Here is a 21465-nt window from a genome sequence, read left to right as displayed (position 1 = left end):
TGTGTTGTACTGAAAGAGGCTTTTGTCTTATTCATAGGCAGGGTGATTCTTTGTTGGTTGTAATTTTCCTTTTTTTTACCCTGAATGGTTTTGATTGTTTGCAGTTGTCTCTGGGGGTTTTCCATTTAAAGCCTTGGGATGGATCAAAGCTAGACATCTGGTTCTGGCTACCCAGGGTAGGGTGACAACTTCTTCCTGCTTAAATGTGCCATCACAGAGACATTATTCCCTGATGACTAACTTTTATTTCAAGTCCATAAAGCATACTTTCAGTATATTATTACTCAATTATTACCTGTATGTAGATTTCACAATGATTATGAATCTTGACACATTGTGATGTGGCTGGTGTAGTGAGTTTGTCAGGTCTGAGGTGTTGTTTGCACAGAACAGGGGACCCTTTGCCAATGATTCTGTGTCACACCCAGATCCTGCTTTTACTCAAGGACAAAACTCCCATTGACTTCAGCTGGAGCTGAAGTAAGCTCAAAGAGAGCATATTTGTGGAATCTGTCACTGAATAAATTAACCTAGATACAGTGTAGTTGGGGGAGTGCCTGTCCATGTTGCCAGATAGAAACAAACATGTCAATGTCACTTGCACTAAGGGGGTGATATGTTGTCATGCTATTACTCCAGCTGGTTTACAACATCCACACAAACTTGATGTTTGCTTCCTGGGTAGTGGTGGGGGGCAGTAATGATGATTGTTAGGCAGTGGCCAATGTGGCCGGAGCCCTCACTGTTCACTTCCAGACTTTCATGTTAAGGGTCATATTATTTCTGGGTGTTGTTGGGACTCAACCGCAACGCGTTTCTAACGTGAGCACTCTTTAACTTTTGTTTACAAATCTCTTCAGCAAATTGGGATTTTTTTTAAGAGTGTCTCAGACTGATAGCCTGCAACCAGAAGGTCAACTCTGATCTGAAAACAATGGCAGATTTTGGATCAGTCACTTTCCAGAGCGATAAAACTCTCCAGAGCGAGTAGCCCTCCCACATGCAATAGAATTTTAGAAAAAAATGATTATAGTGTATCTAGGCACTGAACAAAGATTGCAAATATAAATGGAGATTGAGCAAATAGAAATAATCATGTTGAAAGCAATAAATTTTTTCTAGCATTTGGTTGCTTTTCTTTAATCTACATTTTGCTATAATTAAGGACCAAAGTATATTATACAAGAATATACATGACATGCAAAGTGGCATCAGGCTCTGCTGTACCACCAGTCCTTGGCTGCAGTGCTTCCTTCACCCTGTAAGTGACAGCAGAGTCCCAAAGGGTGGCTAGAGTCTCTTCTGTAGAGAGGCAGCCAGTGGGTTTTCTTAGGAATTGCTATGTCCTAGAAGGTGAAAAAGTGTGATCAGATATTTTCTTCCCCAATGTGTAATTCTACATTACTGTGTTATAACTCTCCTCTCTCCTGCCCTCTTTTACTACCCTTTTCCTCCTCCCCCCCATGCTCCTAAGTTCTCCCGTTGCCTCCTATCTCCCTCCTACATGCCTGATCAATGTCCTGCTCCTTCCATGCTTCCTTCAGCCTTTCTGCAGTCTGACACTAGGGAGCCTGGTTCATTTTGCCTTTACCCTCATGCCATGTTTCCTGGTTCTATACCCCCACTTCTTCTGGGGCTGTTTCCAATCCATGCCCTTGCCCACTTTGCTCAGCAGCTGGAGACAGAAAATCAGTTGAGATGTATAAAAGTTGCTCTTTATACTAGTACACTTCAAAATAACTTACCTTTTCACATCCACGCTCCATCCTTTTTTTTTTTTTTTTTGCAAGTAAAAGTTGCTTCTCAATAAGGTCACCACCCCCACAGAATCAGCATTTTTAGGCCAAGTCCTTTTGGAAATCCACTGAGAAAAGTTTTTTAATTTTTTTAAGAAGTGAACAAGTAAATTTTCAAAAAACACAAAATTCAAAATGAACTTTTGGAATTAAACTCCCTAGAACAATTCCACCCTGGGGTGAGATGTGATCTGCACAATTGCAGAAAGTTAAGCTTCTCTAGGAGGAAGTTATAGTGGAGGAAAGAAGACTGGGCTTAAAAAGGGAAGCTGGTTTCAACCATCAATCCTCAGGACTACATGCTCCTCAGGTTACAGGCTGCTATCCCTTCGTATTAATAACTGGAAGAAGGGTAAAATGTGTTCTGCAGATCACGGCTGTGAGGGTGGAGTATATATATATATATAAAGTGTGTTAAAAATAGACCTATGGTTTTGAATGTCAGGCTGAGATGCCCCATTACTGACGTATCCACATTGTGGAGTCATGCAGGGACCCTGGCAAACAGATGTGTGAAAAGCTTGTGGGCAGGGGGATGGCTTTTAACTGTATATAACATTCATAGAAATATAAGGCTAGAAGAGACCTCAAGAGGTGATCAAGTCTAGCCTCTGCATTGAGATAGGATCAAGTAAACCTAGACCATCCCTGACAGGTGTTTTTTCCAACCTGCTCTTAAAAACTTTCAATGATGGGGATTCCACAGCCTCATTAGGAAGCCTATTCCAAAATTTAACTACCATTGAATTAGAAAGTTTTTTTTTTATAGTTGCTGTTTTAGGGTGGGATTTTCGAGAACTGATTGGAGTAGAGAAAGGCCAATGCTAAGTCAAAAGTAGAGAGAGGTCAGTAAAGAGTGTGTTTGAAAGTCCTGCCTATAATATCACTCCCTAATCCCAGGACCTCATCTCTCTTGGTCACTGACCTGCGGACTCATCTTTATCCCTGGTTTTCAGTTTGATTTTTTCACTCACACAGACCTCACCCACCATCACAGTTGCAAAAACTGCCTGGGTAGGTAAATTTTGCAGTTCCATGCTGCTTTTCTTCATGTACTTCATCTCTACTGTTCTGGTTTCAGAATGGATCCCACTCAGTGATCTTGTTGGCCACTGGTTGTTCTCGTAGAAATAAGTAAGACTGGTTAAATCCAAGTTTAATGAGCTAGTCTGCCAGATGCTTTTCATGAGAGGAGGGAAAAAAAAACTTTTCTTCATGACACCAGACTGCCTGTATCCTGCCACCAGAATAACTTCTCTTTATTCTTTTACAAAGCAAAAATATAGTCTCTTACATTCAAGAGAGTTACCATGTTCTTGGTTTAAATCTTCCATCTCTGAGCAGGGCCCAAATTATATGCTGAGCTATAGCCTGCACATCTTCAGTGAAGTCCAGGGGGGTTACAGGATTAAAGGAGTGCTGATTTCTTTGGCCCTGAAAACTTAGACGAATAATTGTAAAGGCTCTCCAGCACAAGCATGGATTTTCTGATGAGAAATTGTTGCCCCATAGGCTCATACAGTTCTCAGTAGTGTGTTGATGGCTAGTCAGCTTTCTTATGGTTCTAGAGATCTTTGTTATTCCCAGGAAGAAAAATGCATCCCTCTCAAATAGAAAGTAAAGGGGCCTCTGCATTCTTTCTGAGTGGCCCTGAGACTTGTGCGAAGAGGCAATCTTTTTGCAAACACTTCTAGAGCTGTCATTGCAATTAGAGCTGGCCAGAGGACAATTGTTCTGTTTTGTGGCTACTTTCAACTCGTTGAAATTTGTTGTTGTTTTGCATTGCAATGAAAATAAAACCTTTCAACAGTTTTTGCAAAACAGAATTGTTGAAACATCCATTTTCCGATCAAAAAGATCAGAGTTTTTATTTGGGTCTCTCTGTGGAGTCAGAGCACCCTGGAGCTCAGAAAGTGTCCCATCAAAATTGATATTTCTCAATGAAACATTTCAGCTTTGATGAAATGACATATTTTGATGAAAATCTGTTTAGTTGGAAATGTTCTATCCAGCCCTAATTGTAACTAAGTAGAGGTTACTAGAGGTCAAAACCAGATTTCTAAATATGATCTCACACACCTGTTTTACTAAGATTACAGTATGTACCTAATCTTCTGCTCCTTGATAGGACAAAAATGTCTTCAAATCAAATTGGCAGGTTTTTTTATTTACTTCAACTAGGTTAATGTTGCAAGGAAAATGGCTCTGCTAGGATGTGGATGAAAATAGTGAACATGAAAGACAGCTGGAAGAGTTGTTTTGGGCCTGTCATTTGAGCTTTGGTTTGGGAATACAACAAAACAGACAAACCCCCGATACCACAGTGAAAAAGGATCTGTGCAAACTCCAGCTGGTGGGGAGAGCATCAGTTCTTGAAACGTATCAACCTGTAGCAGTACTATATACGTAGAAGTGGCTGAAAATAGAGAACAAAATGTTTTCCTCCATGCCACACATTTATGCATAAACTCTATTCTCCCTTCCCAAAGACACCAAAGCATCAGAGGAAAGTATCTGTTGCTTATGCTGCTGAAATACATTACCTGGTAGTGTGACATTTAATTTCCTGCAATTCAAACAGTGGCCATTCCTCTCCAATCAGTGATTTATTTTATTTTATTGTCCCCGTTTATGTAGGTCACTGGAAGATACTGTAGACTTGAAGACTGGATGTTTTCCTGGCTTCTCTATCCTACAAAACCAAATGGAAATCAGAAGCCCTTTCTTGGCAGGGGCTCCTTTTTAAATATAAACACGGACTCTACATCCTGAGCAGTAGAGGTTTCAAGTTTTAATGGGCTAGAAATTATTTTTTTTTTAAATGACAAGCATGGAGGGTTTGGGGCAAATTTGTTTATACTACAACTACCCCTGATCAGAGACAATACAAGTTCACAGCGATAGGGCATATCAGACCTGAAACGTGTTTTGTAAGTGGTTTAATGACTTGGATGTGTCCCGAGTTTCCTCTCACTCTTGCATCTACAGACTTGAATGGAATTACACCTGACTTTCACTGATGTGAGATCAGAATCAGGCTCTATATCACTACCCATCACAGCCATGATAATACCTTTATTTGTTTCTTACAGTGGATTGTGTTCTGCCACCCTTACACTGAGCAGTGCCTTACTCCCCAGTGGGATTGCCTGACAATTTAAAGTATTACTCTACCTTAGTAAGGGCAGCAGAATTTGGCCCTGAATTTGCTGCTTATTAGTGATAAGTTAGTGTAGTGATTTTCCCAACCAGAGAGGAAAAATAAAATAGTGAATATCTACAGTATATATCTAAATGCAAAGCAACACTTACGAGTTTCAAAAGCAGCCTTTAAGGAAAATATACTTTCTATATAAGCAAGCTATATTTTATGTTTTAAAGGGTCATTCAGCAAACTTCAAATCATTATTAATATTCAGTGCAGCCATTTGCTTTCTAACATTAAGTGATAGCCACTAGAAGGGGTTACTACAGTTGCTGTTTTCTGTTCTTTCTAGAGTTGGCCTATTCTGCACTCATTTATTCAAGTGCAACTCCACTCCGAGCAACTTCAGCTGGGCCCAGAGTTTGCAGTTTGATTTTGTGAAGTGTTGTGCCTCTGTTTTATCTCATAATTGTAATTATATTTTAATTAATTAATAATCATACATCTTAATAAAAGAAAAAAGTCACCCATGCATTTAGAGGTATAAGTGAACAATATGGTATTAATCTATAATGTACAGCACAGAAAATACTTCCGACATCCACTCAACAACATTAAGAATATATTTCATGTATATTTTAGCTATACGTAAAATAAATTAGCCTTGTTCTGTGACCTTGTAAGCCATATAAAAATCACCCTAACCTGCAAGGTTACTTTGTGTTTTAGAAGACACTATATATCCCAGTATATGAGATTATGACATATGCATCTGAGAAAGGTGGGCAAAATTAATTACATTGATCTGGTTTAGTTCTTTGGAAAATTTATTTTTGTATTCCTACTGAGCTCTTATTCCATTGGAACATCGCTGCTGTTACAGGCACTTAGTCCATGTTGTCAGAATTAATCCATTGGCAGAAATGGTCACCAGCACAAACTAATATTTCTCTCAATATGATAAGAAATGTAGTTCAGTGGAATCATCCCCAAGAGTGCTGATTCAACTGTCAGCTTGAATGGCTGTAGCCAATACCATTGAAAATAAGCACACTTCTGGGCAGCAGCCCATGTCCCTGGGCTTTGCAGTCACTGAAACTGCTCCCTTTTCTGAGGGGGTCTTTTCCCTTTTGCCATGGCATACCAATTTTAGCTTTATGCATCTAGCCATTTGCCTTGTTCCTCTCATCTGATTACCATACACTTATGAGGCATAATACTTACACGTAAGCTTCAAAATGTTTGGTTGAGGGTGGGGAGAACTAAACTACTTACGTAGAAGGCATTACATCTGAGCTGAGCAAAATACAAGAGACGAAGTGTTATAAGTTCTATTCAAGTTCTTATACTGCCCTCATTATCACACTCAGCAGATGTATACACCACATGCCTATATAGCAAATTAAAACCTACAGCACTGGGGCCTCTCCAGATCTCAAACAAGCTAGTGTGTTTTAGTCTGTCATTGTATGTGCGTACTGTACAATAATAACCCCTCTTACCTGGCCTTTGTTTATAAATGCCAAACAAAGTGAAAAACGTAAATACATGTTGGGAGGGATTGAGGGAGGGAGGGGCGGTGTGCTTGCTTGCTTGAAGTAAAAGGGGTATGTATCACTGTTATGAATGTCATTCTTACAGTAGAAAGGCCTTTTTGAAGAGGAAGGTTCTGGAGTGTTTTCCTAAAGCTGGTCTGACTCTGGAGTCACATAATCTCTTCAGGGAGTTTGTTCCATAGCCAGATCCTTTGAGTGAGACTGCCTTTCCCCAGCTCTCATGCACTTAGTCCTGGACTTTGTGAACTGCTGATGCTTTGCTATTTCAGTGTCTCTAACTTCCAGGTACATGGACAATGTGCACCCTGGTGCAGCCACTGGAATGTCCCTTCTACATCCCTGTTGAACTCCCAATACGTAGAAGAATATTGCCATGTTCCACTGTACTACAAACAACAATGAAAGGGTTAAAGGAATGTGTTGTAATATACCTTGAGACTTTTTCCCTTCTCCCCATTGTCTGTCTCAGTTCTTTGTCCTGGAATAATGAACAGCTGGTATACATAGCTCCTGGCTGCTCTGACTGATGGATGCATGGCCCTTCTGGACCACTTCTCAGGAATTGCTGGAAAGCCTTTTTCCACCACTTGCTCAATACAAACAGGTTGCTTGGTGATTGATCATGAAGCATCATACTTTGCAGAGCAACCTTTAGATTTCTGTGTCTCAGGTGAGCTGAATGATATGATGTAACATCACGTTTGTATCATAAACTGACTTTCAAGCTACTGAATAGAGCCAAGGCCCACCACCCTTGCTACAGATCAGTTTTCTGTTCAGGGCCAGTTAGAACATCATAGGCAACAGCAATAGGCGACGAACAGAACTACAGCAAAAGAATAAATGGACAGAAATCAGACGTCAAGAATTAGAACATTCAAAAACCAATCGGAGAACACTTCAACCTCCCTGGTCACTCAATTACAGACCTAAAAGTCGCAATTCTCCAACAAAAAACATTCAAAAACAGACTCCAATGAGAAACTGCAGAATTGGAATTAATTTGCAAACTGGACACCATTAAATTAGGCTTTAATAAAGATTGGGAGTGGATGGGTCATTACAGAAAGTAAAAACTATTTCCCCATGCTAATTTTCCCCTACTGTTACTCACATCTTCTTGTCAACTGTTGGAAATGGGCCATCCATTTTTTTTCTCCTGCTGATAATAGCCCATCTTAATTGATTAGTTTCGTTATAGTTGGTATGGCAACATCCATTTTTTCATGTTCTCTGTGTATATATATCTCCTACTGTATTTTCCACTGCATGCATCCGATGAAGTGGGTTTTAGCCCATGAAAGCTTATGCCCAAATAAATTTGTTAGTCTCTAAGATGCCACAAGTACTCCTTGTTCTTTTTGCAGAGCTACAGAACTTGCAGGAAAACAAAACAGCTTGTACCTACCTGCAGCTAACTCCACTCCAATCTATGGCAGCATAATCCAGAGGATAGACTCTGAGTTTTGGAGTCCAGAAATGGTCCAATAAATAACCCCTTCTCCCAGCTCCTCACGGCTCCCCTTTAATTTCCCCCTCATATTTCATTGTTGTTTAAATGTTAGCCTTTGTGATCTGACCGTGGTGCTTAACTGCTGATGGGACAGGGCTGGGTTTACTCCAAGGTGATTATTTTCAGGCACTTTTGTTATTAAAAACCCATCTGGGTCATTTCTGAGTTAGTTTGTTTCCAGTGTATTAAATCAGGACGATTTAAACATGTTGATTTAAAAAAAAACAACACAACTTAATAATAGGTTGTGAAGCCTTTCACCTCTAGGTTATCCATTCAATTCCAGCCCAGGTCAATAGCAAATATCATCTCATGGATGTTCCATAACTTATGTGAAATAATTGGATTATCTCAGACAAGTTCTGAGTGGATACAGGTCCACAGCACAAAAGGACACTACAATTGGTAGCAATTGGAAACCTTGTTAGAAATCTCACCAAAGAAGCCAAAGACTATTTGGACTGTGGAAATGGAAAGTGAAGTCCAGAGCAGGATTCAGGAACAGTCATTGCAGTGTGGGTGAAATGTGCCCAGCTGCATCCTTTGCTATGCCTATTCAGTGGGTAGAGAGAGGATTTAAGTCTCTAGGCTTGACAATCTGACACTTTTCACTGGCACCATTTGACGTTCTCTGCTCAGTGTCCCCAACCAGTTCCCCTATTTTTCCCTATAACCACACTCCTATTCCTACCATTTTTTTAGTGGTCCAAAACACTCATTTGGTTTCCATATCATTGTGGTCCCTCTCCTCCTGTAAGGGAAGGGCCATAGTTGTTCCAGTGGTGGAGCCTTCTTCAGGGTCTCCACACGCTCCTGGAAGTCAAACAGACTGTCCCTTCATTAGCCACACATCACAGCTAAGTGATTTTTTAAATGCCCACAAGGAACAGTCCAGGATCCAGGAAAATGGAAAAATAAACTGTTAAATTTTATTGGTGTCATAACTATAAAGGGAAGGGTAATAGCTGTCCTGTGTACAGTACTATAAATCCCTCCTGGCCAGAGACTCCAAAATCCTTTTCCCTGTAAAGGGTTAAGAAGCTCAGGTAACCTGGCTGGCATCTGACCTAAAGGACCAATAAGGGGACAAGATACTTTCAAATCTTGGGGGGGGGGGGAAGGCTTTTGTTTGTGTTCTTTGTTTTGGGACGGTGTTCTTTCTCGGGACTGAGAGGGACCAGACATCAATCCAGGTTCTCCACATCTTTCTAAGCAAGTCTCTCCTATTTCAAACTTGTAAGTAAATAGCCAGGCAAGGCGTGTTAGTTTTCCTTTGTTTTTCTCAACTTGTAAATGTACCTTTTACCAGAGTGTTTATCTTTGTTTGCTGTACTTTGAACCTGAGACTAGAGGGGAGTCCTCTGAGCTCTTTAAGTTTGATTACCCTGTAAGGTTATTTCCATACTGATTTTACGGAGATGATTTTTACCTTTTTCTTTAATTAAAAACCTTCTTTTTAAGAACCTGATTGATTTTTCCTTGTTTTAGATCCAAAGGGGTTTTGGATCTTGATTCACCAGGAGTTGGTGGGAGGAAGGAGGGGGGATGGTTAATTTCTCCCTGTTGTAGATCCCAGGGGGGGGTTGGAACTGATTCACCAGGAGTTGGTGGGAGGAAGGAGGGGAATGGTTAATTTCTCCTTGTTTTAAGATCCAAGGGGTTTTGGATTTGTTTTCACCAGGGATTTGGTGAAGGTTTTTCAAGGCTTCCCAGGGAGGGAATCCATTGAAATGGTGGCAGCCGAACCAGAGCTAAGCTGGTAGTTAAGCTTAGAAGTTTTTCATGCAGGCCCCTACATTTGTACCCTAAAGTTCAAAGTGGGGATCCAGCCCTGACAATTGGTCTGAAAGTACAAACATCTTCTAGAATAACGCTACTGATGTGATCTCAGTACTAGCATCCTGCACTGAACAATTTCATTCTAGTAAACAGGAACCGTTGACCCTGTTGGATGTTGGTCAGCATCATAAAACCTCTCCATAATTTGGAACAATTAATCTCTACTGTCCATTTCTGCTCAGGTGAGGCCCAGTACTGAAATATCAGGGATTGCTGCCCCTCAAGATGAAAATGTGTTGTCAGAGTTTGTGGGGACCCAGGATCTGGAATAGCTACAGAGGTTGCAACTTTTAAGATTGAGATTTATTGGCAGAGCTGTGTTGAGGTCCAGCACTGGCATAGCAGAGGATGACATCTCTCACTCAGTACTGAAAGTTCAACTCTCACTTTGATGCCAGCCTCCATCACCCCCTTGTTAAATTTTCAAAAAAGAGTCTGATCCTGAGCATTGCCTGAAAAATGCTCAGTTCCATTAACCTCCATTGTCTATAAAAAGGTTTGGTGGCATTTGACTCCAATTGAGGGCAATGGGAATCTTTCCATTTACTTTAATGGGAGCAGGGCCATGCCCTGAAGAAGACATGCGGTCTAATGTGTGACACAATGGTTCCTAGTCTATACAAAGCAAGCACGAGCAGGGAAAGATCATTGTTTTTTCCATATCCCAATTTGCTGATTTGTGGTTATATTGTGGCCTTTGAGTCTCCTGATCTTAAACATTTACATGTACAACAACACCACCACCAAACTCTGCCTCTTGTACAGTCTTTCATAAAACATAACCAGTTTATGTTATTGTGTGTAGTTTTCATTGCTGAGCTCCCTCTGGTGGTTGATGATTTAAACGTTATCTCTTTGGTACTCATGTGACCAGGGGGGAGGCAAAGAAGAGGTCAGTCCATACTGATTATTCAGCGAGAGGAACTACAAATACCAGAAGCTCTCAGGACAGCCATCGAAGGACCCCAGGATATTCCAACAAATTCAATATTTCCTAAATATCTATTTTTAAAAAAACAAGTAAAGCTCTAATCTCCAGAAATAAACATTTTGGGGAATTATTGACTGATTTGATTTTTCTATCAGCTGTTATTTTTCTCTTTGGTGTGTGTCAATTTCTACCTCATAGCAAAGACACACCAAAAAAGGAAGGACCCAGACCTTTAATCCTGTTTTGCAGTGGATTTAGGAAGAATCAATTGCAACAGGCTGGAATTAGCCAATGGAAAAGCTCCTAAAAACCGAATTGAAGACCTCCATTCTGAAGGCATTTGGGAGCTCAGGAGGAGGGTATATTAGCAGAGGGCAGAGCTATAAAACTGACAGCGGGCGAGTGTTTGTGAAAATCAATCACAAGCCTCAGGTTAATGCTGATAATATTGCTGCATGTTCACTGCAATGTGCTTAATTGTCTGGAGATGTTTGTTGATGATTGTAAATTGTGCGTTTTCAAGACTAATGTATTTTTCTCATTTTAAGAACTGAAATCTTTTTAAAGCACATTTTAGACAGCAGGCCAAGTTAATGTTAATTTGTAATGCTGTTGTAAAGCAACTTGACATTCCTTCACAATACCAGGTGCAAAAGAACTTACATTGCTGCATAAAAAAGCATAGAGCAGAGCAGTTGCCCTTGTGCTTAGAATTTGTTATTGGGCCAAATACCATCCCAGAAATGGCTATTCCCACACAGGGCTGGGGAACAGCATGAGCTTCCAGTAGCAGAGAACATTCTTTTATTGGGGAAAGGGTTTTGTTGAGCATCTGCAGTGCTTCCTGGCACCATGGCAACATAACTCCTACAGGAGATATGCTCCCATCGGCTTCCGTATCCATCCTTGCTTCTCAATCCCCCTTAAGAAAGTGGTTTCACTTGATGTAGTGGAAACTGAAATATGTTAATGCTGACAGTATCAGGAATCCTTGAATGGTTGTGGGAGAAGGAGGGACTACTTCCTAAACTCCACTTCCACCCATTCTGATCTCACCCATAGAGTCTGTTCCCCATGGCATGGGGAGGAAGAAGGGAGTGTGCCATGGTGCTGGCGAGCCACCATCCTGGATCTTCTAATTTTTTTAATTATTTTTTATAATTATTTAAATTGTGTCATATGAAAGGAGAGGAGGTTAGCACTCACCTTGATAAGAGTGGGAGAGTTGTAGTGGCCTTTTCATCACACATATGGTTAAGGCATTCCCACTTACTCATAGCACCTAATCACTTTTGGGAAGGATGCCTAGAGCCCTGCATACGTATCCCTTCTTATGTTTTGTACAATTCCAAAATAATAAACAATTGTTTCATGTTAAGGCAAAACTAAAAAAAAAAAAAAAAAATACTTGAACTAAATCTCCAGCTCCAAACACCCTATAAGTTTGGGAATATTGTTATTCAACTGTAATGTTTGTGGACTGGGTCGTCTGCTAGTCAGAACAAGACTATCGGTCAATTTACAGTTGAGAAATGGGAGTTTAGGAGGAAATGTGTGGAATTCAGATGCACAGAGGAGCTGAGGGAGATCCAGCCTAGGGACAACTGCTTGACCACTGTCTGCTGGCTGATTTTTAACACAGAAAGAAGAACAGGAGTACTTGTGGCACCTTAGAGACTAACAAATTTATTAGAGCATAAGCTTTCGTGGACTACAGCCCACTTCTTCGGATGCATCCGAAGAAGTGGGCTGTNCACACACAGAACCATCTGGTAAACCTAAACAATTGGGATCTGATGACTTAGCCTTCTCAGACTCCTGGCTAAAACATTCTAACTCAGCAAAATGTTACCAATCACTTAAAAAATCTCCTAAATGTGATAGAAACAAAAATCCAAAGATGCACATTTAAACTGATTTCTTTCTCTTCTCCTGGCTGAGGCAGTCTTTCTATTTTTCTGAAGCAGACTCCACCAATGCGGCACCGATACCTCTTACCTGAAAGCAGGTTCCAGGGGAGTCTATGGCAACTCGGTGTTAAAAGACAGGTTTCAGAGTAGCAGCCGTGTTAGTCTGTATCCGCAAAAAGAAGAACAGGAGTACTTGTGGCACCTTAGAGTCTAACAAATTTATTAGAGCATAAGCTTTCGTGGACTACAGCCCACTTCTTCGGATGCATCCGAAGAAGTGGGCTGTAGTCCACGAAAGCTTATGCTCTAATAAATTTGTTAGACTCTAAGGTGCCACAAGTACTCCTGTTCTTCTTTTTGCGGATACAGACTAACACGGCTGCTACTCTGAAACCTGTCTTTTAACACCGAGTTGCCATAGACTCCCCTGGAACCTGCTTTCAGGTAAGAGGTATCGGTGCCGCATTGGTGGAGTCTGCTTCAGAAAAATAGAAAGACTGCCTCAGCCAGGAGAAGAGAAAGAAATCAGTTTAAATGTGCATCTTTGGATTTTTGTTTCTATCACATTTAGGAGATTTTTTAAGTGATTGGTAACATTTTGCTGAGTTAGAATGTTTTAGCCAGGAGTCTGAGAAGGCTAAGTCATCAGATCCCAATTGTTTAGGTTTACCAGATGGTTCTGTGTGTGCATGTGATAATTAAATCAGCTATCAGCTGATTGCTGTAAAAACCTTGATTAACACAGTACAACCCCGTAAGAGTTTAAAAATTCTTTAAAAGATAATTGATATATAATTGGAAAAAAGTCTCCAGGCTATCTAGAAACCTGTTTTATTCTTCATCTTCCTTTTTAGGAAAAGATTAATCTTTCCACAACCCAAGGAACTTAAACAAGAAACCCAAAATTATATTGCACATGCAATCTCTGTATTCCTTACTAATACCTGTACCTGCAGCTTGTTGCATGTAAATGGGTTCCTCCATCTGTGTGGAGCCCCACTGACCTCAATAAGGCAATCACAATAAGTAGTAGGATTGGGGGCTAAAGGCCTGATCCTGTCTATAATCCTTACTGAAGCAAAGTGTCCATTGACCTTAATGGGGGTTTATCTGTGTAAGGAGTGTAGGGTTGGGCACATAGGCATTTTACAATAAGGAAGAGACTGACTTTCTATACTGTTATTAAGGATGGTCCAGTGCCTAGGGCAATAGTTTAGGGTTTATGAGATTTGGGTTCAAGTCTCTATTTTGCTACAGACTTCTTGTGTAACCGTAGGCAAGTCACTTAATCTCTCAGTTCCCTATCTGTAAAATGGGGATATTAGCACACCCTTACCTCCCAGGAGTGTTGTGTGGATAAAGATTGTGAGCTGTTTAGCTACTACGGTAATAAGAGCATGTGAGAACCTAAGACAGACAAACCCTTTCCTTATCCTCCTAAAAGAGAATAAAAAGTAACATAAAAGTGCTCAGATATTTCTATTCCTGAACCCAGCAATCAAGTATGCAGCAAGCATCTACCAGAAAGGTAACATTTCCTTACAGAAGAAAATGTGGGGGCTGCAGTTTTCGCTCAGTGGGATGTTTGAAGAAAAAGGCTTTAATTTTCCAGGACATACTCTTAGCTCTTCTGTTACTAAATAAAGGCAGACCAAAAAATTCAGCCATTAATTTGTATTTCAGTATATGGGAAACTGATAAGTCTGGGTTATTTCATTTAAAAATATACAATTAAAAATGGGTGGAAAGAGTAATACTGTCACTTTGAAGGTCAAACTGTTCAGCAGTACACAGACTTAATTAATATGATCAATCTCCATCTAGGGGCTTGCTGCTTGGTCACAGTCTAAGGATTTACTCCTTTATTTCAAGTGGCTGGGGTTTGTACTTTTGTTGTTGAAAGTTTTGGGTTCTAACCCCACTGATAACCCTGCTGTACCTAGGTAGGAGGCCTGGCCAGAGATTAACTACACATAGATGCTTTGAGCATTTACAGTGGTAAGTTGTGTAATGTGTTGTACTGTGCTGAACTTGCAAGAAAAGCAATAACAATACAATCAAACAAATCTATCCTGGCTGGGACTGAAGCCTTGCTAATTTGCTGCTACATTTTATTATGAAGGATGAATAGATTCACAGATTTATAAACAACAAATATTTTCCAATACACCTATTGCAGAAATCACATAATTTAGGCCAAGGATATTTGCCCCAGTGAAATTCTTGTTTCTGAACAGGCTAGAACAATGTTTGAAGGTGAAATGGCAAGTTTAGAGGCTATCCAGAAAACCAACACCCTGAGGGTGCCCCAGACCATTAAAGTGATTGATCTTCCAGGAGAGGGTGCAATGTTTGTCATGGAGTACCTGAAGATGAAAAATCTCAACAAGTATGTCTGAACTTCATACTTTGTTTGTTACTATGATTTTGAGAGAATCTGCTTATAATGCTCTTGTGTCGGTGAGAATCTCTGAAAGAGGCTATTGACTATCTTCTGCAAATGATATCACTCGTGAGTCTGATAATTGTAAAAATAAAAAGTAAAAGTGAAATTCAAATCAACAATCAAGCTTCTAGGCCAAATTCTCTGCTGAATTTGGCCCTTTATCTCTTTCAGCAATATGTGGTCTATACCTGACTGTTCACATTTGTCAGAGTAGCTTTATTGACAGATAGCAGCCATGTGATATACATTTCTCAGACGATTAACTTGTCTTTGAGAGGTGCCTACTGTTGAGTTAACCTAGTCCATTGCTTTCTCTTTTTCCTGATTTTTAAATTGCCTCCTGCTGTAGAGTTGCTCCTTGCTTTCTCTTGTCTTTAATTCTTTCTTATGTAATAAATGGTGTTTAAAGGCATATTTTAAATGAACAGATAAAGAATGTATGGTTTTGTTTCTCTGATCTTACAGACACTCTGCAAAGGTTGGCGAGCAGATAGCAGATCTTCACCTTCACAACCAGAAACTTGGAGAGAAATTAAAAAAGGAAGGAAACACTGTTGGTAGAGTATAGATTTAAAGTACTAGTGCAACACTGTGATAATCTCTTCTGGATATCACACAATATTTAATACATGTAGCATTATAATCCTTATTAATGGAGAAAACCAGTCTAAAGGGCCACTGTCTGCTAAAATACCAAATATATATACAAAGTATCTTTTGATCCATAGAACACTAAACTGAAATAATTTGTAACTCTTTACTTTTCCGCTACGTTGCTAAATTAAAAAAACTGACAATAATAAAAAGATTTCTATTGGTTTTAGTTTTTGTGATTTTTTTTTTAAACAAAATAAAAAAATTGGGTCAGATTTACCTTTCAGTATCTCTGTAAGCCTTTCATCATCATGTACTATCAAGATATAATCCTCTGAAGGTTTTTGAACCAACAAAGTAAAAAAACAACAACTATTAAACATGTCTATAGGTCAGGTACAGCTAACTTGTTATTATAACATGTAATACCATTTAATAAAAAATATACAGAAATTCACATTTACTTACACTAGAGATATTTTACAACTCACACTTGCAGTAATATACATAGCACTTTTTATTAAAATAATAAAGGAATGTATCCTTAGCTTACTAAAGAGACAAATTAGTTCTGCTGAGTATAACTGTTCTTCTTGAAGGCAAAGTTAATTCAGTAGGGTTCTGATCCAGTTTCCACTTAAGTCAATGGGAGTCTTTTCAATGACTTTTTCTACAGCTTGATCCAACTCCCACTGAACTACACATGAAGCAAAGCAAGATCATTTGCTATGTCAGGTTTAGTAGTATTCAAATCTAATGCCCAGATTTTGCACCTAGTTGGGTTTGCATGGTTTCAATTGATTTCTGGGGAGGACAGAATGTGCCCTATAGTGGTATGCCTATTACCAAGTAATTACAATATTTGTGAGTGAGGTGGTAGATTGCTGATCTGTCTGAAATAATGTACAGTATGAGACACAGAGTCAGAAGTTTTGGTTAGGAGGCAGCAGGGTAAAGTGGTTAGAAAATGGTGAGTACAAATCAAGAGACCTGGATTCTGTTCCTGATTCTAACACTGACTTGCTCTGTGCCCTTCATCAAATCAATTAACCTAACTGTACCTCAGTTTCCCTAGTTGAAAAATATCGTAGGTTTATTACTTCCATCTTTAATAGGTCTGTGATCCCCCAAAGAAAAAAGTTATATATACACATGCACAGAATTAGTACTATTAGTGTTTTAAAGTATTTAGTTAACCTATTGTTTAATTATGTTTTTTCCCAATTTTTTTCTGCCTAGTCATATCAGAACTGGATTCATAAACCTATTGCTTTTGCAAAGTTCAGGATTGGAGGGGAAAAAAAGCTGGTTTGCCCTTTGGACATGATCAGTATTTTTGTTTGCTAGGTAAAGGTGCAGAACATTCTGAATCTCAGTATGTGGATACGTTTGGATTCCATACAGTCACATGCTGTGGCTTTATACAGCAGGTAAGTCTCAGCTCTGTGAAAGTTATTATTACACATTAAAATCAAACACAAATTCTATATTCAGTGGCTTGTTTTAACCACCAGTTTTGTTCTCACTGTTTAATTTTCATCTTAAAAGTTTTTAAAGTATAAACAAAACATAAATTTTACCTCCGATGTGGGAGAAGATGGGGTTTGTTTTCCTGCACAGGACTGTTACTTTCCTGGACTGACAAGGTTTTGTTCCTATTTCAAAAATGTAAGAGTTCTGATAGACAAAAAACTTATTAATTACATAACCCTGTCTCAGTCACTGAGCAGTGCCTATTCTGTGCAATCAATAAAGTGGGAGTCCTGTGGAAAAAATAGTATATAATTTTTTACATGATCCTAATGCATATGCATAAGGAAGAAGAATTAAAGTTACATGGGCTTTCTTAGATTTGGCATTTCCCAACTTTTGTTTGAGCTTCCTAATATTTTTGAGTGCTTAATTTTGCAACTGTAATAATACTCCTTTAAAGTAGTTTATTTGTGTGTGTGTATATATATACACACATAAAAAAACTGGAATAATTTAACCATTACTGAAATATAGCCACTTCTGAGGTGGAACCTGGCAGCACAAAGCAAGCCTACACAGCCGTTTTGGACAGGAAGTGAAGACTACTCATTGATTCTCCACTTGCTAAGAAAAGGATCCCTTCACAAATTACTGTGCTTCCATCCTCTCCCAAAACCCACTACATAGTTCTCAAAAGGTGAAATTCCCCCCATCCAAAGGGCCAGTGGCAAAGTCTATGCAACACTTAAATTCCACTTAAAACCCTCAGAGCAGGCTTTATATGGTGCATGGGCCTTCTTCTGGCTCTCTTTACGGGGTGAATTTCAACCAAAATATTTAACTGTGCAGACCATTGAGAAGGACTTTGTAGACTACTAGTTGTCCCTGAACCACAATTTGAGAACCATTATCTCACTGAAATGTCAGGGGGAATTTTGGCCATCCAGAGCTAATATAACTTGGATAAAGGGTTAAGAGACGTATAATATCTGCAAGTGCCCAGAACCTTAAGTTTATTTCTCATATCAAAGATAGCTCCTCTGTAATATGGACTCAGAAGGAAGAATAGCCTTAAATGAATGATCAACAAAACATTTAACAGCATCCTAAATTTTTCTTGGTGGTCACCCATCCAAGAACTGACTAGGCCTTGATCCTCTTTAGTTTACAAGCACCCAGGTAGCAAGGCAACAGGCCATAGTATCAGTAATATACAGTTTAATTTTACAGATATATCAGCAGAAAATCTTTACAGTGCTGTTTCCTCTTCAACTGATCATGATCAGCTGAATCTTGATATCTTATTTTCCAGGTGAATGAATGGCAAAGTGATTGGCTTACTTTCTTTATACGTCACCGACTCCAAGCTCAAATGGATTTGATTGAGAAAGCTTATGGAGACAGAGAAGCAAGAGAACTGTGGTCACAGCTTAAGGTAGGTAAATAAATACACGGATGTGTCTCATAGAGATAAAAGGTCCATTGTACTTATAAAAAATATACAAGAGAAATACTTCAGTGGAATTTTACACATTTTTTATGGCAAACTTTATATGGCTTTTAGTAAACAGATCTAATTTCACTTAAGGTCCAGATGCCAGAGTTAAGAAAAAAGGGTGTATGTCACTGTACTAGCCTTTTAAAATGAGAAAGTGAGTGTAATTAGGTGGCTGCTTGCTTGGTTTTCAGAATCACTGTTCTGTTCTGACACTAAAGCAACAAGTTTATAGTTATTTGTTCCATAATGGTACATCAGTGAGCACAGGAGACTCAGGATTTTGGTGTTAAAAGTTGTTTACTACTTAGAACTGTTCTAATGAAAGGAAGTTGTTCTTTATTTATTGTGATAACCTGTATTGTCTATGCCTGCAAGCAATATGACAGTAGCGAATGTGGGTACTAGTGAATCAGAATTATTCTTGTTGATTAACACTTTTGACCTGCTTCTGCATCCATTGACTGTAGTTTTAATAGGGCTTCATAATGACTGAAAAGAGACAATGACTTTTATTTATTCTGTTATTTGTATTGTATTGACTTTTATTTTTTTCCCCTTGGTCAAGTAATAGTTTTTGCTTGATTGGTCATGCTTTTTCCAGCTGAAGATTCCTGAGATGTTCTGCGATGTGGAGATTGTTCCCGCTCTTCTTCATGGGGATTTGTGGGCAGGAAATGTTGCTGAGGATGATTTTGGCCCAATTGTCTTTGATCCTGCTTCCTTCTATGGTCATTCTGAATTTGACTTAGCGATTGCTGGGATGTTTGGTGGCTTTAGCAGCTCTTTCTTCTCTGCCTACCACAGTAAAATCCCCAAAGCTCCAGGTTTTGAGAAACGAAACAATTTGTACCAGCTCTTTAATTATATAAACCACTGGAACCATTTTGGGACAGAGTACAGGGGATCTACTCTAAATGTAATGAGAAAGCTCTTAAAATAACCATTTAGAGGGTGTTCCTCAAAGAGAATCTATCACAGCCTCTTACTAATTCACATGGCCTATTTATTGATAGCAACACAAGCTAGAAAGAGTGAAACATTGATGAGAAACTCACATGGCAGATGTAAAAGACGAGGGGGCCTTTGTACACATTTGAGCCCACTAAATACTTGCAGTGGTTGTGTAATTTCTGTATCATGTTCTAGTTCACTAGCACATATCCACACTGGTGAGTTAGGAGATTGTGTACAGTCTGTTATTTAGTTGGTGAAACTCTACATGTTTGAAAAGCAGTCTGATGGACAGCCTAATCTCATTCTCCATGGGATAACCCAGTTTTTCCCACTCTTTGCCCTTCCTGCCCTATAAGGATTTTATTATGGGGTTGTGGTATTGGAAATAATCACTAATTTATCACTTCCTCCTCCTCCTCTGCTTTTCCATTTGACTTTTCTCCTCTTTCTCTATTCTCCTCTGTTCCCCTCTACCTACCTTCTAAAGGATCAGCTCCAACATCTGTTGAAGTCAGTGGGAGACTTTTTTGGCTTTGAGGGCAGTTGAACTGTGTCATAATTCATTTGCATAGTGCAGTCTATGAGTTAGTATTTCTTAAATTTATTTTAAATTAAAATTTATGACTCTCCTTTCTAAAGGAAAAATTCAGTTCAACTGATACCCCCTAAGAGTAGGTCTCTGGACCTACTGGAGAATGAAATATATAGACAGAAAATGGATTGTCATTACATAAGATGTAGATAAAAATATATTTTATTTAAAACAGCCTTTTAAAAAACATACTAAAAAACTCCCTGCAATGTAACAGACATAGCTGTTTGAGATGAAGAAATCAGCAATTCCAGATACTATATTGATTAGTACTCAATACATATAAGTTATATAGAATTAATCTTAATAGATAGTTGGGGAAACTACCCTATTCCATCATTTGCTGATTTACTAAAGTAAAGGCACATTGTCAAAATGGTGAGGTCCAAAATTTAATTATTTTATACTTGTTTGCAGAGTCCCTGTAATTATTTATGACAGGGCTGCCTTCTCCACCCTTTGCAGTACCGCAAACAGGCTGGATGCTTTTCAGATTTATAAGCACCAGAGTATTATTTATTAAGTCCCCTCCAACAGTTCATCAGTATATCCTTGTGCAGTAACATACATGTGAACATAAACTTCCCCCTTAGACTGCTTTCCAGGGAGTAAGGGGGAAAGATCTCTTAATTCTGTATCCTGTCCTTACCTGTCTCCTCCCCTTGTACTTCCTTCCTCTTCTTCTACTATTCCCTGATGATGGGTTGATTGTTCTCAGTAGCTCAGCATCCTCCTGCCTAATTAACAACCCTCTCCCAATTAAATCCACTCCAGAGGGAACAGCTAGCACCACAGTGACCAGAGTGCTGGGTTAGCTCTAGGTTCCTAGTACTCTTTCAAGTTGTTGAACAGCTTTTCTTTTAAAACAGATTCTGCTTGCTCTCTTTATTTTTAAAAACAGAATAGATGTAGGTTTCAGAGGGGTAGCTGTATTAGTCTGTATCAGCAAAAAACAACGAGGAGTCCTTGTGGCACCTTAGAGACTAACACATTTATTTGGGCATAAGCTTTCGTAGGCTATAACCCACTTCATCAGATGCATGGAATGAAAAATTCAGTAGGCAGGTATCAATATACAGCACATGAAAAGATGGGAGTTGCCTTATCAAGTGGGGGGGTCAGTGCTAATGAGGCCAATTCAATTAGGGTAGATGTGGCCCATTCCCAACAGTTGACAAGAAGGTGTGAGTATCAGCAGAGGGGAAATTTATTTTTTGT

The 21465-nt window shown here is 39.2% G+C and overlaps 1 protein-coding gene and 1 non-coding gene across 5 annotated transcripts; both read left to right on the top strand.

Moving 5' to 3' along the window:
- The first annotated feature begins 10821 nt into the window (after nt 1-10821).
- On the top strand, nt 10822-21222 carry FN3K (fructosamine 3 kinase). 4 transcript variants are annotated; one of them, XM_034790244.1, is made up of 6 exons: nt 10822-11212; nt 14928-15079; nt 15602-15618; nt 17078-17160; nt 18516-18638; nt 19303-21222. In XM_034790244.1, the coding sequence occupies exons 1-6, from the start codon at nt 11072-11074 to the stop codon at nt 19639-19641; spliced, it is 855 nt and encodes a 284-aa protein (XP_034646135.1). In that variant the 5' UTR covers nt 10822-11071; the 3' UTR covers nt 19642-21222. The 4 variants fall into 4 exon arrangements, with proteins under 4 accessions (XP_034646135.1, XP_034646137.1, XP_034646134.1 ...); XM_034790246.1 differs by having other exon boundaries at nt 10826-11212; nt 15602-15693; nt 19267-19401; XM_034790243.1 differs by having other exon boundaries at nt 10828-11212; nt 15602-15693.
- On the top strand, nt 11953-12075 carry LOC117887835. The gene has a single exon (XR_004648217.1). It is a non-coding gene; the product is annotated as a U6atac minor spliceosomal RNA (small nuclear RNA).
- Nucleotides 21223-21465: the final 243 nt, after the last annotated feature.

The sequence above is a fragment of the Trachemys scripta genome, chromosome 14 (assembly GCF_013100865.1).
Source record: "Trachemys scripta elegans isolate TJP31775 chromosome 14, CAS_Tse_1.0, whole genome shotgun sequence".
Classification (NCBI taxonomy): Eukaryota; Metazoa; Chordata; order Testudines; family Emydidae; genus Trachemys; species Trachemys scripta.
Note: the sequence above shows the minus strand (reverse complement) of the source record. Positions and strands in the feature narration are given on the sequence as shown.

Excerpts from the sequence above, each read along its gene's own strand:
- FN3K (XM_034790243.1), top strand. The coding sequence starts at position 11,072 with ATGGAAAAGCTCCTAAAAACCGAATTGAAGACCTCCATTCTGAAGGCA. Across the intron at positions 11,213-14,927 it reads AAATCAATCACAAGCCTCAG|GCTAGAACAATGTTTGAAGG; the intron begins GTTAATGCTGAT and ends GTTTCTGAACAG. Across the intron at positions 18,639-19,302 it reads AACTGTGGTCACAGCTTAAG|CTGAAGATTCCTGAGATGTT; the intron begins GTAGGTAAATAA and ends TGCTTTTTCCAG.